Here is an 18,089-nt window from a genome sequence, read left to right on the forward strand (position 1 = left end):
AGCCACAGTTCCTGCATCAACATCTTTTCCTTTGTGACCAAAGGACACAAGAGGCCAAGTGGGTCGAACAGTCGAGCAGTCACCGACGAAATATTTCGTTTTGTCGCGCGAAGATCCAGGAAAAAATCCAACCGAAATTGAAATACTCTTTAACCGGTAACCAAACCACGCCAAGGGTCTTGGTTACGTCTGAGTCTGCCATAAGTGGCATTACAGCGCTATCAGATGCGGATAACTCTGGGCAGTTTGAATACCACTTTGCCAATTCAAAGCCTGCCTCTTGCAAGACCTGAGAAACTTCGTCTCGAAGGCTTTGCAGGTCCTCAACGCATCCGGCGCCAGTCAACAAATCGTCAACATAAAAATCATTCTGAATAACCTTTGCGGCTTTTGGATGAGTTTCTTGCGCCATCTCTCCTAGCCGCATTAAACACCGAATCGCCAGAAAGGGTGCTGGCGAAGTTCCATATGTAACGGTGTTTAACTTAAAGATTTTCAGGGACTCAGAAGGATCTCGTCTCCATACTATGAGCTGGAAGTTTCGATCAGCTTCGTTCACCATCACTTGGCGATACATCTTTTTGACGTCGACCGCAAGGGCAAACTTATGCAATCTAAACCGAAGCAGAGTCGAGTACAGCTCCTCTTGGCTAGTTGGGCCTACCATCAAGATGTCATTCAACGCTACCTGCGTGAAAGTATGTCTCGGTGCATCGAAAACTACTCGCAACTTAGTTGAAGTACTTTGTGGCCGTAGAACGCATTGGTGCGGAATGAAATAGTGCGGAGTATTCGGAATTTTGTCATTGGTGGAGGACATGTGGCCCATTAAAAACATATTCCTCCTAGAATTCAAGATAAATCTTCTTAAGCGAAGGGTCCTTTGACAATTTCCTTTCTAGCGACAAAAATTTACGTTTCGCAACTTCGTATGACAAACCAAGGGTATTTGGGTCAGATTTAAAAGGCAAACGAATTGAAAATCTACCGGACGACAATCTTTGAGTGTTTTTCTCAAAGTGTTGTTGACAGAGTTGTTGCTCACGAGTATGGACTTTAGCCTTGTGTGGCAAGTCCTCCACAGACCAAAATTTCTGCAGGGTTGTGTCAATTGACTCCAACGCTTCCTCCTGGCAGCTTCCTTCGCGCTTTCATTATTTCCAGAGGCACATCTCCCTGAAACTTTCCAGCCGGGAACTGTCTTTTGTAAGATGCGGAATTCAGGCCCCTGCTTTATCTGGCCAATAGATAGAAGTTCAAAGAATGTATCAGCGCCGATAAGCATATCTATTTTTTGGGGCTTGAAGAAGAACGGATCTGCCAACTGAATATTTTCAGGCACCCCTCCGCTGGTGTTCACCGCTTGATCCGGATGATAACCAGAAATACTTTTCATAGTCCAAAAATCGGACGACAATTGACTGTTCCCTACTCGCGACTTCACAATCGTGTGTATTTTTTTTTGTGGCTTGGCCATTAGTTCCACCAATGCCTCGCAAGCTCGTGCACACGTCCTCTCTTGTAATTTTGAGCCTCTGAGCGAACTCATCGAGCTTATACAAACTCGCCGCTTTTGGTTTGGACGCTCACAACAGCAGTTACAAGAATGACTCGATCCGATGCATTCGCATGCAAAACATGCGACGTGGATGGAGACTCCTGCATGAGCTGAGAAGGGGGTGGCAACGCGAGATTTGTGTTTGGGGAATATATGTGTAGCAAAATGTGATGTGGCGAATTGCACACTCTACATCTGTTCGATTTGCATTTTTTGACCGTGTGACCCTTACTTAAGCAGTTAATGCATAAGGGTGCTCTTTTAGCGAAATCGAATCTTTGCTGAACTGTTAGGGCTGCGAAGGAAGCGCAGTTTCCAATCTGATGTTCAGCTGAGTTGCAATACACGCATTGAACAGAGTCGGTCCTGGCAGCGATAAACGAAAAACTCCTATTTTCATTCTTCTTAGGGTTAGATTGGTTCTGCTGAACAGTTTTGGGCTTGGAACCCTCTTCCGCTACCATGTGTTGGTATCGCCTGTTGAGGGCCGCCTCACATTCGCTCCAAAGTGGAAGCGAAGTATAATCTAACTGTTCTTCCCATTTTCTTTTAGTTCCTGCATCGACCTTGCTCATTACCAGATGTATTGAAATAGCATTAGTAAAGCATCATCCCCAATATACAGCAAGGAGTCATACAATTAAAAAGTGTCGATATGTTGTCAAAAAAAATAGGACAATCATTATTGTACACCCGCTTCAGGCTAGCAAGGGCTTTGGGATAATTTTCCGCAGTGCCCTGAAAGGCCCGAACTGTTCCTAAAGCGTCTCCAGCTAAACACGAAATTAAATGATAGAATTTTTCAATATCGTGTAAAGTGTCATCTTTATAACATTTTTAAATTCGGAGTGTTTTTCGCTAAAAGTTGGGAGAGCAACGCTCGGTAGACGGCATTGAGGCGGGCAATTTTCTGGCGGAACGGATTTCTCGATATTATTTTGTTTGCACTTATTTAAAATCAAAATCAGCAATGACTTTGTCATTACAGCCATCTCTTCATCTACATCTACATCTTTTGTATCTTTCACTTCTATTTGGTTTCGCAAAAGTGAAGGATTTTCAATGTGCGTATTTAGAATCTCTAATCGACACTAAAGCTTGACCGGATTTACTGATAATATAGCTTCTTTTAAATGGCGATAAGTTCGGTTAATACTTTTCTTGCAAACATCTCGTTAGTGTTTAAGCTCTTCGATATCCTTAGTTGCCATTGCGTTTATTTGTATTTATTTTGTTGGTATCGAAGAGGTGTTAAATATTTATTTTTATTAAATTATTTATTTGTTAAATAATATAATAAAAAATCAACGAGTAATATAACATAATTACAGCGAAAAATATCTAAATAGGGTTTTATATATTTTTTATATAAACCCTGCGACAGTATATGCCGCACGCACGCACTGTAGGGGAGCTAACGCTCAAGCTCAAGCGTACCGAAAAAACGAACAAACGTTTAGGCAGACCGAAAATTGCACTGCTGCAGCGATCGAGAACGAAAACGACCAAAGATAACTCGAAATAGCGACAGCGGTGTCGGTGTGCGTGTGTATGTGTACGCGGCTAGCGGCTCTTCCTAGGCAAATGCTAACGGAGAATGATACACTGACCTATAACTAAGGGCAACGAATATATAAACCTGACGCCGAAATGCGCGCAAAAATTATGAAAAGCGCGGAAAAATTGGAAAGGCGCGGGAAAATTCTGAAAGGCGCGGGAAAATGTTCAGACAAAATGCGGCGAAAGTTATTGCCGCTAATTTTTGAGAGCTACACTTTTCACAATTTGCACTTTTTTCCAGCTGTTTTGTTCATGCCCTAAATTGGTGCTCACTACGACGAAAGTTGGGGGAATTAAGTTCGCACTAATTGGGTCGACGACGATTATTTTATTTGCTTGTTTATGGGCCAAAGCGATTCACATATAATTCGAAATATAATATGTTTATTGCAGAATTTTGGTTGTTAGTACATGCAAATTTTTATTTCTTGGTTAGAATGCTCACTATCTACCGATTTTTACACGAATGCAAAAAGTTGAAAGATGGGCCAAAACACAATTGACAAAACGCCACAGATTAACTTTCAACTTTTAGCACTCTATACCTGGTTGGCCGACTTGATAATTGCAACTTCCTTTTTTACTTCCATTTGGCGGCAGCAGCAAATTAAGCAATTAAATTTGCAGAAACGTTTGGGGCAACTCAAGAAACGGCAGAAAATTTCCAGCGATGAAATATTGGTGAATTTAATTTTTTTTGACCGAACCGACACGAATAATTTGGTTTTGGGTATTGTTGGTAATTTTTACAGTTTTCAAACCCTCGCCCAAAGTCAACAACACCCGGTCACACTTATTCGACGGAGTTATCATTCGCCGATAATCATCGCCTATGACCCGATTATCCAAAACGGGACTATCGTCATCGTCCTATCTGGTCACACTAACCGGCACCTATATAGGCAGAGGCCCGGCCTCCGGCCAGTCACTTGCGTTGCGACGACTCTCGAGGAAACATCGCCAAGGAAGAATATCCGGGTAATTGTTCTGGTACATAGTCTTAGTGGTGGTGGATCCGTAAGAGTGCGGCTCTACGAGGATCACCCGGTGTGATTTGCGAATACGCACCCAGGCCCGGTCGTGATCACTGACCCCGGAGCGGTTTGCGTAATTTCGGCACATCTCACTGAGTTCCTCCCAAAAGTCACGTTTCCGACTCGGGAGCCGAAAATAATACGGAATTAATGGCAGGTGGAAACTAACGATGCAGGTCAAAACTAACGATGCCCTACATTCCCACTGTTCACACCAAAAATATTTTATGATGCACTTTTTATATTTTATTAAAATTAGTTCTTTATTCTGTTTATCGTTCGCTGTCATTTGTCGAGTGCCTCGGCCTCTGTTCTTCGCTTAGCTTAGTTCTGTCTGCTGCGCAGTCGGCGCTGTCGGTCAAGCGGGCAGCGCCGCAACCGCCTTATGTTTTAGCTTATGTTTACCTCCGAGAGCGGCGCTCACAGAGAGAGACGGAGAAGAAATATGTGCATACATGGATATAATTGTTGCCGTCGCCAACTGTGGGAATAAGCTGGCGCGACTTATCACTCGCTGTAGCGTGTGTGGTCAAATTACGTTTGCTGATCCTGCAGATTTGGATCACATTGTTGCCGATGGTACAGTGTGTACTCTGTATGCATGCACACTACATCTTCCTCCTTTTGAAAAATAACGTAATATACGAAGTGTTGCCTACTTGGGAGGATTGTTACCGCAGTTTAAGCCGTCACTGTCAATATTTGGAGAGCAGTGTTAAACGATCATCTGATGAGAGGCCAAAAGAAATGATCACACAGAATAGGAGAGCCTTTGTTGCGGCACAGGGTGGTTCTAAAAAAATGTTCTGCTACTGATCACGCTCTCACTCAGTGCTCTTCATTTAGTTCACTAGACTGGCAGGATACATTTATTTTCATCAAGCAGTCCGCTCCATGCATAAATTGTTTGCGCATCGGCCAATTGGCGAGCAGATGTCCAAGTAGATCGCGATGTCGCGTTTGTCAAGGCTTACATCACACTATTCTTCATACAACTGCTCATCCAGAGCAAGCAACACAGATTGTTGCCCACAGTTCTCAGCAGGAGCAGGAACCCACACATGCGGTTTCCATGCTTGCGCGTCATTTGAGGCGCACTTTAATTCCTACGGCAGTAGTGTTGATTAGGGATAAGTTCGGAATATTTCAGCCAGCCAGAGCTTTGCTTGACTCAGGCTCTGAAATAAATTTCATCTCTGAAGAGTTGGCCAAGCTCCTTCAGCTCAGATTCGAAAGACAGAAGTATGACATTTCTGGCATAGGTGATGTCAGAACGCAGATAAGGTTTTCTGTCTCAACAACTATTCGATCACGACTATCAGTAAATGGATGGCATTTACAACTCGCTTTAGCGAAGACAATGTCGCTTAATCAACCAGAGCGTTTCGTTGACACTTCAAAATGGAACATACCTACAGAGATTGACCTTGCAGATCCAGGATTCTACATGCCACACAAGATTGATTTACTCATCAGCACACAAGAGTTTTTTGATTTACTTTTAAATGGCAAAATTTCTCTGGGTCCTGGCCTTCCTTGCCTGGTCAATACTGCACTTGGTTGGATCGTTGGCGAAAAGGTTTCTGAAATTCCGCAATCACAAATCGTCACATGCAACATGGCACGTTCCACGGAGCTGCCAGATGCATCAGAAAGGTTTTGGCTAATAGAGGAGTTTGATTCGCACCATAATTGTTTCACCGTAGAAGAGGAGGATTGCGAACGGCATTATTTGGCAAACACAAAGTTTCTAACATCTGGACGGGTCCAAGTTTGCTTGCCCTTTAAAGAGAACCTTCACAAGCTAGGAAAGCCTTTTCAAATAGCCAAATCCCGGTTTCTTCAAAATGAACGCAGGTTGAGCCGCAACCCGTTGATAAGAGAGATGTAAGTGGAAATCATGAAGGAATACATAGCTCTGAATCACATGCAATTGGCATCTGATTTCGACTCGCAGAAGACCCATTATGTAATCCCGCATCATGGAGTCCTTAGATCAGAAAGCACGACTACCAAGCTGCGTTTTGTGTTTGATGCATCGTGCAAAACAACGTCGAACTTTTTTTTGTTGTTGATGATTGGGCCAAGCATCCAGCAAAATCTTATCTTAACACTTCTAGTCTTTCGCTTACATCGTCATGCACTTGTAGCGGATATCTGCAAGATGTATCACCAGTTTGAAGTATCACCAGACGATCGTATGTATCAACTTGTTCTCTGGAGAGAATCCTCTGCTGCGCCTCTGGAATTGTTTCAGCTCAGCACTGTTACGTACGGCATGTCCTGCGCACCATTTCTAGCAATCAGGTGCTTGAAATATATTGCGGATCACTTCTCAAAGCAGTTTCCCATCGGAGCAGCCGTACTTAAGGAAGAGATGTACGTCGATGACCTCCATACTGGAGCAGACAGTGTCGAAGGGCTTCATCTCAAGGCTGCAGAGGTCACCAGCATACTTTCTAAGGCTGGATTAGAGCTTGCAAAATGGAACACAAGCAAAATAGAAGGCAATGGAGCAGAGTTTCAATTCAATGTTGATACCAAAGATGTAACGAAGACATTGGGCACGCGTGGCAGCCCGAACTAGATGTGTTCTATTTTAGGTATACACTACCTACAATCACTGTCATCACCAAGCGGAGCATCGTTTCACTTGTAGCTCACCTGTACGATTTGCTAGGGCTCGTATAACCAGTCGTTATTCGATGCAAAATATTGGTCCAAGAGTTTTGGATGCACCGTCTAAACTGGGACGATCCACTTCCCTCTGAGCTTCCCAGTGAAAGCGAATCGAAGAAGATTTGTACAATTTTCCAACTATCGAAATTCCAAGATTTATTAACTCGTCACCAGGAAATCTATCGGAAATACACGAATTTTCAGATGCGTCGCAGCGAGCTTATGGCTGTTGCCTATATCTACGAACAAACTTAAATGGGGAGTTCAAATCAATATTAATTATCGCAAAGTCTAAAGTCTAAAGTCTAAATAAAGGCAATTTCATTGCCGCGGCCGTGCGCCGCATATTTATTGTGTCAAACATGGGCCAAGGTTAAGGAAAAATTTGAAAATTACATTAATAACGTTTTCTTTTGTACAGATTCAAGAATTGTTCTACAGTGGCTATCCATGGACTCGTCCAGGCTGAACTGTTTTGTCGCCAACCGGATTTCTGAGATGCAATCAACCACTTCAAGCATTACTAGGAGGCACGTTCTGGGCAAGGACAATCCCATGGACATAGTGTCAAGATGCTGCGCAGCATCTGAGCTTATGGAAACTATATGGACCAAGCTTCTTAACTTATCTGGATGTCCTCAACTTGTGCAAAATTCTCAGGACACCGAGGAAGAGTTGGAGATGCGGAAATCAACAGTACTCACATGTACCGATAGTGTCAGCAAAGAAGATGTATTCGATTACATTATCAACAAGTTCTCATCCTATCGGCGCATTTTGCGAGTCATAGCTTTCGTGTTGCGCGTCTTCAACCGAATCAAGGCTAACAGGAAATTGAAAGTAGTCGATGTAATTAATACATCAGCAACTGAATTGCACATATCTAGCAGAAGACCTATTTCAACGAAATCCAGCAGCTCAAGGAAACAAGATTTTAAAACCCGAGTTTCAAAAACTAAATTCATTCCTAGCAGCGATTGACGGATCAAACCGTTCTAAAGCCAAGGCGTCCATTTCACTCGATGCCAAATTTCCTGTTCTTCTTCCAAAGGATCATTGCTTAACATTAAAATTTGTTGAATATCTGCACCGGCAGCACATGCACGCTGGACCAAAGGCTCTCATTGGAATTCTGCGACTCCAGGCTTGGATTGTAAACGCCACAGAAATCGTTCGAAAGATTGTACGGCGCTGCACACACTATTACCATTATAAGCCGCGTATAATGGAACAAATAATGGGATCACTTCCAGGTGATCGCTTTCATTCACAACGACCTTTTTTTTGTAACTGGATTCGACCTATGTGGACCGTTGCCACATCATACCGCATTCGAAGCAAAGTTCCATATAAAGCATACATGGCCCTTTTTTATAAGCTTTTCGTCAAAAGCAACCCACATAGAACTCATTTCCAATCAGTCTACTCATAACTTTATTCTTTGTTTAAAGCGCTTCGTCAGTCGCAGAGGTGTCCCACTACGCATCTATTGTGACAATGTAACTAATTTCGTCGGGGCACGATCTCAGCTTAATGACTTTAAGCAGCAGCTGTTTGACGAAGCCAACACATTGAATGTACATAGCTTCAGCAGCATCATCCCTCCGCGAGCTCCCCACTTTGGCGGCTTGTGGGAGGCCGCAGTGAAGTCCATGAAGACCTTGATGATCAAAAACTTGGGCAACACTGGGCTAACGTACGAGAAGCTTTAAACGATTGCAATCGAGGCGGTGGCAATCTTAAACTCAAGACCAAGGGCACCCCTATCCGAAGACCCGAACGATGGAGAGCCACTTCGCCCGGCGCACCTGCTGATTGGGTCCTCTCTGATGTCTGTTCCGGAGCCTTCAATTGACGAGAGCAGACCATTCTATCTTACGCGGTGGCAGCGCGCAACATACTTGAAGCAGCAGTTCTGGGAGCTATTTAGGCGTGATTATTTACACACACTTCAGGCGCGCTCCAAATGGCTCAAACCCGATGCCAACATTCAAATTGGTCAAATTGTAATAATTCACGAGGATAATACACCTCCCAAGGAGTGGATCCTGGGTCGCATCACCAAAACCTTGTTGGAGCTAATGGACGAGTAAGAGCGGCCGAGATCAAGGTGAAAAATGGAACCATTCGTAGACCCATCTGCAAGATAGCGCCCCTGCCTGAGCAAATTGGTGCTTGTTTGTTTGTTTATAAATAACTTTTTTTAAAAACAATTGGTTAATTTGAATTCTTTGCCAACTTGTACTACTTAATTTCCCTTCACTGTAATCATATGTTTGCATTTTTAATTCGCTCTTATACATATAGCTCACACATGTACATATCGCTCATTGCAAGCTCAAACTTGAACATTAAAATCAGTGCATATTAGAGATCGGAACAACTCGGGCGTTTTACTTTGATAACTCTGCATTTGGGCGGAGTCCACACAAAAATTAATACCTTTTAATGAAGTAAATTAATAAAGTAGTCCGGTTTTTGTTAAAAAATAAAACTTTAACAAATTTATACTTAACAAAATAGTAAAGTGTTTAATGCAGATCAATAAAATTTAATAAAATTTGGGAATTATATGTTCTATGAATTAAACGGTTTTAAACTATCTTTATGTTCTATCTGCTCTTTATTTTTAATTGATTTCAATTACTACATGGGGTCCTAATACTGGTTATCTAATTTATGACCTGTATCGTTTTTTAATAAAACCTTATTTTCTATTTCTAGTTTAAAATCTTTATGAATGTCATATAGTTGTTTTTGCCGTTTTTTATTTTGTTCAATCATTGATCGTGCTCTTTTATATGCATTCTCGAGTCTGAACTTTGATTCTTCGCCATAATCATCTATATTATATAGTGGTGTAGTTTTGTCATTAGTGTTAAGTGAAATATTTAATTTAGGCGTTTTACTAAAATCAAGCTCATATGGACAGTAGTCATGTACCATAGAGGGTGTAGTGTTAAAACAATATGTAAAGTAAATAAGGCAAACATCCCAATCTGTTTTGTCGGACGAGATGTATGATCTGACGTATTCGTTAAATGTTCTGTGACTTCTTTCGATTGTACCTAAAGTCTGGTGTTGGTGTGCGGTAGAAGTTATGTTTTTAATGTTTAGATATTTACATAAATCATTGATTACTGAATTCTTATATTTGGCTCCCATGTCCGTAATAAATGTATTCATTGGACCGTACTTTAGAATAAAGAATTCAAATAAAGCCTTTGCTATAGTTTTTGCACTTTTATCCGGTATTGAAATGGCAACAAGGTATTTTGTTAAGTCACAAATTGACTGCGTTTTCATTTCCTTCTTCTGATTTAGGTAATGGACCGATCGCATCCACTAATACTCTATCAAATGCCTTAAGAGGTGTTTCTGTAATAGTCAAGGGCGTTTTGGCCTGTTGTTTACGTGGTTTGCAACGTCACGTGTCATGTTTTTCCAATAATAATGTCGTTTTATTTTTGCTAGCGTTTTCGTAATTCCTGTCTAGACAGTAGAGCTTCTTTTTATGTTTTGTTTATTATTGTGGTTACCGGCTTGAGTAGTGCTACTCTTAAGTTCATTAATATTTTGTTGCCCATATTTTTTCATATGCCTATTGAAATAATTTCAAAGATTTTCTCGCTCGGCGCCATCTTAAGTTGCATTTGGAAAAATTGATCTAAATCGAATATTTCATTGGTATATAGATCATCAACTTTTATTCTTGCATATATCATTTTTCCATTTTTAAGGGAACAATTTGATGCTGTTAAATGCAAGGTCACTACTTTTTTAACATTTTCAATGCGAATGACGTCAAATATTTTGGGCTTTGGTTTTGCAAATCTGAACTGATTTTGAAACTGCGCAGTTTTAATTTTTCCGTCTACTTAGTAGTCTTGTAGTGACTTTTAAAATTTGTCTATTAATATCTTTAAGTTCTTCGATGCTTATCCTTGATAAGGCATCTGCCCCATAATTGTTCTTTCCCTTAAGGTACTTTCTTTCATTCTTGTTAATTTAGAAGTTGGGTTTTTCATTGAAAATAAATATGTTAAAAGCTTATGATCTGTTTTAATGGTGAAGGGTTTACCACAAAAATATGGTCTGAAATGATTTACAGCCCAATGTATTTCTGCTAGTTCTTGTTCAGTTGTTGACTTATTACTGACGCTTTTTGTAAATGTTCTAGAGGCAACTGTTGTTATACTGAATTCTTTATCGAAATCTGGGTATTGTAAGAGGGTTGGTTGATTTAATGCATTTTTAAAATATTCAAAGGCTTTTTGACATTTGTGTTTCCAATTAATGTAAAATTTTTCTTGCAAAGGTGAGTTAAGTGTCTTGAGTAGTGAGAAAAATCATCAGGTAAAATTCCTTTATTTATTTAATAAAAAATTAATATTTTTATGGATGTAGTTTGAGATTGTGTTTTCGGCATAGGGTAAATACGTTAGTTAAATTTTTGATCATATGATTTTCAGAACAACCTTTTACAACAAGGTCATCCATGAAAAGGAAAGCTTGTGATGGTTCTAATCACGAACAGGCTAGTGTCATCATCCTTTGAAAAGTATTAGGGTATTTTTATACCCTGGGGTAATCGTTTGAAACGGTATGCAAAAGTGCTCGTTGAAAATGAAGTTATGTCCCTGGAGTCTTTTTCTAATTTATTTTGATGGAATCCGAAAATTAAATCCAGACATGAAAAATTTTTGAATGTATAATGGGAATGTTGATCTCTTGATCGAAGTTCTCGGGTCTAGCTATTAACCAGTCATGATCTGTTGGAAAATCAAGTTGGCAATTTAATATTTTAGGAAGTGCATTCCTATTATACCATCACAGGGTATTGAAAAGTCGTCTTTAACTATTTGAAATTTGAAAGGGATTATACATTTTCCTGTTTGTATTTCTATAAATGTTAAACCTTTTGATTTAAGAGAACCTTCTCCTATTCCAGACATTGTTATTATTTTTGGTGTGTCTATGTCATTATAGTTATCAGAATTTATTTTTAGAAGACTTAAATCAGCACCTGTATCTACTAAAAGGGTTAAGTGTGTTTTAGTGTGATAGTTATTTATTTGTATATATATGTTGAGACTGAGATTTATTTTATATATAGTTGGTTTGTGTGGCCTTTTCTTCTTAAGGAATTTTTTAATTTTCCTGTTTGGCTTAAATAGCTTTTACTTGAGCATTTGAGTTTCCTCTATTATTTGAGTTATTTCGGAGAACCTCTTCGGTTTCCGCTGTTATTATGTTGGTTTTGATTTCCATAGTAATTCTGCTTTTGATATTGGCCTTGGCCATAACTTCCTCGATTATTATTATATTAATAATATTGGCCTCTACCGCGATAATTTCCCTGGTAGAAGTTATTTCTACCGCGTATGAAATTACCTCGATAGTTTTCTCTTCCATTGCCTCTATAATAACTTCCTCCGTTGTTTGTATACATTACACTGTGGTTATTTGTTTCTTGGGTACTGCAGTGAATGTATTTAGTTATAGCGTCATTCATATAATTGAATGAGCTAGCTTCCAAAATTATTCGGTTTTTCCGCTTTCGCAACACTTTGTCAAAGTAGATATTGCTTTGTTTGTGCTGAATTTGACAGCCTGTTCTGCATTTAGTCCTTCGTTGATATAAGATGCTACTAGTAATTTGCGAAGGTTATCAAGTTCGTTTGTGAATTGAGTGGCTGTTTTTCCCCTTTGTTAGATATTTGCCATTTTAGCTTTTAGTACCTCTGAGGTTTCGCCAACAAATGTGCTTTGGAATAAGCACAATTGTAAGCTCATTTTGGACCTTGTAAAGCGTTGACCCAATTATTTTGGATTTAATTACTTCTATAGCAATTTGTTCGTATGGTCCTTTGTCATTTTGACTAATTTTATTGGGGTTATGAATCGCTATAAATTTATTTTTCTTCCATCGAATTCAGGTACTGCATTTGAATTATTTTTGATGTACGCCCTTTGATCGGATGCTTCGTTGGCCATTGGGCAAGGTTTATTTTCTGCTACGCTATGTCAGAATCAGAATCTGTTATTTCTTGATCTGGTAGCTCAGGATGAATTAGGATGGCGGGAATTGTTAGATCGTTTAAATAATTTTCTTTTATTTACGCGTCATCGGAATCAAACTCTTCTTGTTCCTCTAGGTCAATGTCTTCGGCTTCTATTGATTTCGGTTCTTGTTGCAATGTCAGTGGTGTGTTTAGGAAAGTCGGAACTGTTATATTCAAACTATATTTTTCTTTTATACTTATCAAATTTTATCGTAATTTGATCAAAAATGTAGATACTTGGGACCAATGTGCTTTTTCTAACTTGTCTCGTTGGTCATATATTAGTGAACGAGCTTTGTTGAAGCAAGTTAATAATATTTCTGCATGTTTGTTTTTTTCTGAATCGACTTGTTTTTCGTCAAAGACTTATAAGATGCCTCGTCATCACTCGGGTCTGGGCCCGTGAGACTGAGGTTGGGTTCCGGCGAGATTGGGAGTTCTTCGGTCGGATCCTCCGTCGGTCGAAAGGGCATCCGTATCCAACACGAGGTGAAGTGTACTTGTAGCAGCTGCGTCCAATGTCTGTGTCGTAGCTTTCAATGTTTTCGAAATAGCGGTACGGAACGACTCCGTAGCCGGTTCCGTCGTCCCTTGGCGTGTCGTGTCCACCGCTGTCCCGCTCGTTGTCGTACTGTGGCCCATCACTGTCGTCGCTGCCATCCGGAACATATGCCTCCTGGGATGGGGCATAGCGTGGTGTGGCAGGACGCGAGGATAAGAAATTCCCTCATCATGGTGAGGAGGGGTGGTGTTCGCGCGTTCGTGAGCTGCGTCCGACTCACTGGATGACTTGGCACGTGGAGGCTTCGTCTGGGTACGCTGTGGGTATCCCGACCCGCTACACAGGCGCTGATTTCAGGGCTTTGGTGACGGAGCTCATGGCGGAGTGGCGTCACTGACGCTGTCGCTGCAAAGGTCAAAAATCTCTTGGTCGTAGCTTCCTGCAAAATATTTAAAATTAGGCGTATCTAGCTTTGGATTTGAATATATATTTAATTAAATAAAAATGGGGCAGGATGTTGTTTAGTCTACTGCTGGGGACTTGTGTTTACTCGACTGCTGGGGACTTATGTGGAGTTGTGGTGTCCTATTACTGTATACTTATCATTCGATAATGATTCATAGTTGTAGGGTAGCATGGGGTGTATGTGTTATGTGTTTATACAATTGTAGAGTAGTGTAGGGTATGATGATTATACATGTACTGTGTAATTATAAGTAGGCGTGTACTAAGTCTGTGGGACCGTGGATATGTCACTCCCCTAACCTTTGAATTTGGCCTGTCGCTGAGGACAGAATGATCTGATCATTTACAATTTGGTCCGGGATCGGCTGCTTCTTTTGTTTTTTTATATTTAACAATGAGTTGCTTAGATATGCTCTTAAATTTATAAATGACATACAGAATTAAACTTAAAATTGTGATAACAAAAGATGTAAGACATATGATTTGGAACACGCTGTAATATTTTACATTTGATTCAATTATTTCTTTTGTCTGAATGTATGCCAAAAGTTCTATTTTGGTTACGTTGTTAACAATATAAATATAATATAAATTGACTGTGTAAAATCTGAAAAGTGGTTTGAAATTATAAACTCATTTATTTGCATAGTAAAATTCTTGATTTTAAAATGTTGTTTCCTTGAATAGAGACTCTATGTTTTATACAGTTTTGATTAATTGACATTTTTATTTGCATTCAGTATGTTCTGTTTAAAAATCGCGACTAAACATTTGTCGAAAATTTATTAGTCTGTATGTGTGTAATATACCTTATCCTCGTAAATATAAAACTTATTGAATATAGGTTCGGTGAGAATGTAGTTGGACTCATCGGGATATGGGACTTTTTCAAGAACTGGAACTTCTGTGATTTCGCTAGGATCATGGGAAATAATTAAAATTTCGTTTGTATCTGTTTTGAGCAAAGTAGATGTTTTAATTTTTAGTAATTTTTCAGAATTTACTTGTTTCAGATAATCGTGTTTAAGTAATTTCGGATTAAAAATTCCCAGTCTCGTGAGTTGCATACCTATTTCTATATCCTCGATGTACTCGGTGAATGGTTGCATATTAAAGATTTGAACTGCTTGTTGCTGATCTTTCTCCTTTTCTGTTTTGAATTTGTTGATAATATCTACTCCACTGTTAATCATGTCTACGATCATATTCAAATCATGATTCTGAGCAGAATTTTCTGACAAATTGTTGATCTTTTGCTCTAACTGATCCCTGTCATCTTGATCTAGCGTGCCGAATAGGTATTTGTACACCTTTCCTACCATATTTACCAGACCTCGTTTGTTTCTATTAATTATCCTCAAACCTTTTATTTTCCTTTTTTAGTTTTACGACTAGGTACACTATTAGGATTATGTCGGGAAAGAATTTCGCCTCTTTCAATAAGTTCTCGAACATTAGCATGGTCTTTTTGAGTTTACTTCTATACTATTCCCTTGAACCGTCGTGAAGAGGGTGAACTGCCAGACAGATCGTTATCCCATATCGTTAAATACCTTCATGATAGCTCTACTCGCTTCTAACCAATCTCTACTTTTACCTTCAATTTATGTAGCAAATTTCGAATAGATATATATGCACGAAAGGAAGATTTGATTCCCTGTGTGATAAAAATCAATAACATGTTTAAACCCTTGCAAAGAATATTATAATTTCAGTCAGAAGTTTGCAACGCAGTGAAGGAGACATCTCCAACCCTATAAAGTATATATATTCTTGATCAGCATCACTAGGCGAGTCGATCTAGCCATGTCCGTCTGTCCGTCCGTTTCTACGCAAACTAGTCTCTCAGTTTTAAAGCTATCTGCATGAAACTTTCCCAAAAGTTGTCTTTCTATTGCAGGTAGTATATAAGTCGGAAGGAGCCGGATCGGACGACTATAGCTATAGCTAAAAAATTAAAACTGCTGTTTTAAAAATTTTCTATTAGTTCTTCGAAATATAGTAATGGTTAAATATTTCCGAATTACGGTTTAAATTTCATCACAATCGGACGACTATAGAACATAGCTCCCATAGGAACAATCGAAAAAAGAAATAAAAAAAAAATATAACTGCTGTTTTTTAATTTTTTTTTTTAGTTCTTCGACATATAGTAATGGTTAAATATTTCAGAAATACGGTTTAAATTTCATTAAAATCGGACGACTATATCATATAGCTCCCATAGAAATAATAAAAATATCTAAAATAACTATCTAATAATTGAGCTGCAAATCATCATAGCTTCAATGTTTTTAAACATATACGCAAGTAAATCATAATTTTAATTTTTATAATAACAAAGTGTATATATTCTTGATCAGCATCACTAGGAGAGTCGATCTAGCCATGTCCGTCTGTCCGTCCGTTTCAACGCAAACTAGTCTCTCAGTTTTAAAGCTATCTGCATGAAACTTTCCCAATAGTTGTCTTTCTGTTGCAGGTAGCATATAGCTCCCATATGAACAATCGGAAAAATAAATAAAAAGAAATTATAACTTTGGTGTTATAGTAATTGGTTATTATTTATGAATTTCGGCTTAAGTTTCATCAAAATCGGACCACTATAGCGAATGGCTCCCATAGGAACAATCATAAAAAAAATAAAAAAAATATAACTTTGGTGTTTTTTAATTTTTTAATTTTAGATTAAAATTGGATCCGAAGTTATCAGTATCTTTAACCGTTCAAATGATTCTATGTATTCTCTGCATTTGGTATTGATTACCGCTCCTTTTTTCAACTTAAGGAGCAACTACCCTAGCAAGTTACCTTAAACTACCTTAGCAAAGTTAGGAATGAATTTGCGATAGAACCCACATAATCCCAAAAATGATTTTATTTGTTTTGAAATTTTTAGTAATGGAACATTTGTGAGTGCGTTTGTTTTGTTTGGGTTAGGTCGAATTCCGTGTCCTAGGAATTCTGTATCTTTCTTCATGAACTCACATTTGTCCAATTGCAATTTTAAATTAGCGTCCCTTAATTTTCCAAAGACTTTCCATAGTGGTAAAATATGTTCCTCCAATAAAGTGGAGTAAATTATGATATCGTCCAAGTATACTAAACCATCCTTGTAGATTAAATCTTCCAACAAATCGTTCATGCATCTCTGAAAAGTTGCCGCTGCATTTTGAATGCCAAAGGGCATGCAGGTATATTCGTAGTGCCCATGTTTGGTTGAAAACGCTGTATTTGCAATTAAGTTTCACTCCATCTGTAATTGGTGGAAACCTTTAGCTAAATACTGACATTACCCTAATTTATCAAGAATTTCGTCCATTCTAGGAATCGGAAAATTGTCATTGAATGTTATTTCATTAAGATTCCTATAGCCGACTATTAGTCTGAACTTTGGTTTACCTAAGACATCTGCCTTCTTGGGGACTACCCAAATAGGTAAACAAAAGGGGGACTTAGACTTTCGAATGATGCACTGCTCCATAATTTCCTTAATTTTTTTTGTTTACCTTCTGATCAACGTTCTGGGGGTATTTGTATGGTTTACGATAAATAGGATCTTCATGCTGGGCTTGGATAGTATGCTTGATTGTACTAGTAAAAGTCAACTTCTCAACTTCCTTGTATTGAATGTATCCATTCTCGTATAAGACCTTCTTCAAACATTCCACCTCCTCAACATTGAGATGTTCGAGTCTGAACTCGTTACATTCCCGTAATTCGTTATTGATCGCGAAGTTAATTGTTTCATCAGCGATAGATGTGGAATCGGATTGCGTTGCACTTTCGTCCTCTGAATCTTTGCTGGTTGTAGGAGTAAGGCACTTTGGTGTTTGTTTTGGTATAAACCTTCCTTGATTTTGGATTGAGGGACTTAGCTGGTGCGGTCTCATCCTTTTTCTTTGGGTCAAGGCATCTTGCTGATGCGGTCTCTCCCTTTTCCTCCTCGTACCTGATTTTATAGGTCTTTGAACCTAAAGTTACAGGTTCCTTCTCATAGTCAATCTTTGCTTTGGTATCTTCTAAATATTGACGACCTAACAGGAAATCAAATTTGTGAGAAAATTTATGCACCTAAAATTTTTGTTCGGACGGACATGTACCAGTGGGCTTGATTATTATGCTCTTGTTTAATCTTATTGGACCCTTTATTGTGTATACCGTGAGCTTTTCTTCTGTTTCTTTTAAATTTGCAAAATTTTCCCTAATGTGATTGATGGACAATC

General features: G+C 39.0%; 2 protein-coding genes across 4 annotated transcripts in view; both read left to right on the top strand.

The window, feature by feature from the left end:
* Positions 1-18,089, top strand: part of LOC128263976 (DEAD-box helicase Dbp80) — a 283,996-nt gene that overhangs the window by 138,812 nt on the left and 127,095 nt on the right. The window lies entirely within an intron of this gene.
* Positions 3,557-7,513, top strand: LOC128263981 (uncharacterized). 2 transcript variants are annotated; one of them, XM_052999268.1, is made up of 3 exons: positions 3,776-3,799; positions 3,871-4,096; positions 7,253-7,513. In XM_052999268.1, exons 1-3 carry the CDS (start codon positions 3,789-3,791, stop codon positions 7,298-7,300), a joined length of 285 nt encoding a protein of 94 aa, XP_052855228.1. In that variant the 5' UTR covers positions 3,776-3,788; the 3' UTR covers positions 7,301-7,513. The 2 variants fall into 2 exon arrangements, with proteins under 2 accessions (XP_052855227.1, XP_052855228.1); XM_052999267.1 differs by having other exon boundaries at positions 3,557-4,096.

This window comes from Drosophila gunungcola, unplaced genomic scaffold (assembly GCF_025200985.1).
Source record: "Drosophila gunungcola strain Sukarami unplaced genomic scaffold, Dgunungcola_SK_2 000040F, whole genome shotgun sequence".
NCBI classification, from domain to species: domain Eukaryota; kingdom Metazoa; phylum Arthropoda; class Insecta; order Diptera; family Drosophilidae; genus Drosophila; species Drosophila gunungcola.

Coding starts and splice junctions, on each gene's coding strand:
- LOC128263981 (XM_052999267.1), top strand. CDS start 3,602: ATGGGCCAAAACACAATTGACAAAACGCCACAGATTAACTTTCAACTT. Junction 4,097..7,252: donor CGCCAAGGAAGAATATCCGG/GTAATTGTTCTG, acceptor TCTTTTGTACAG/ATTCAAGAATTGTTCTACAG.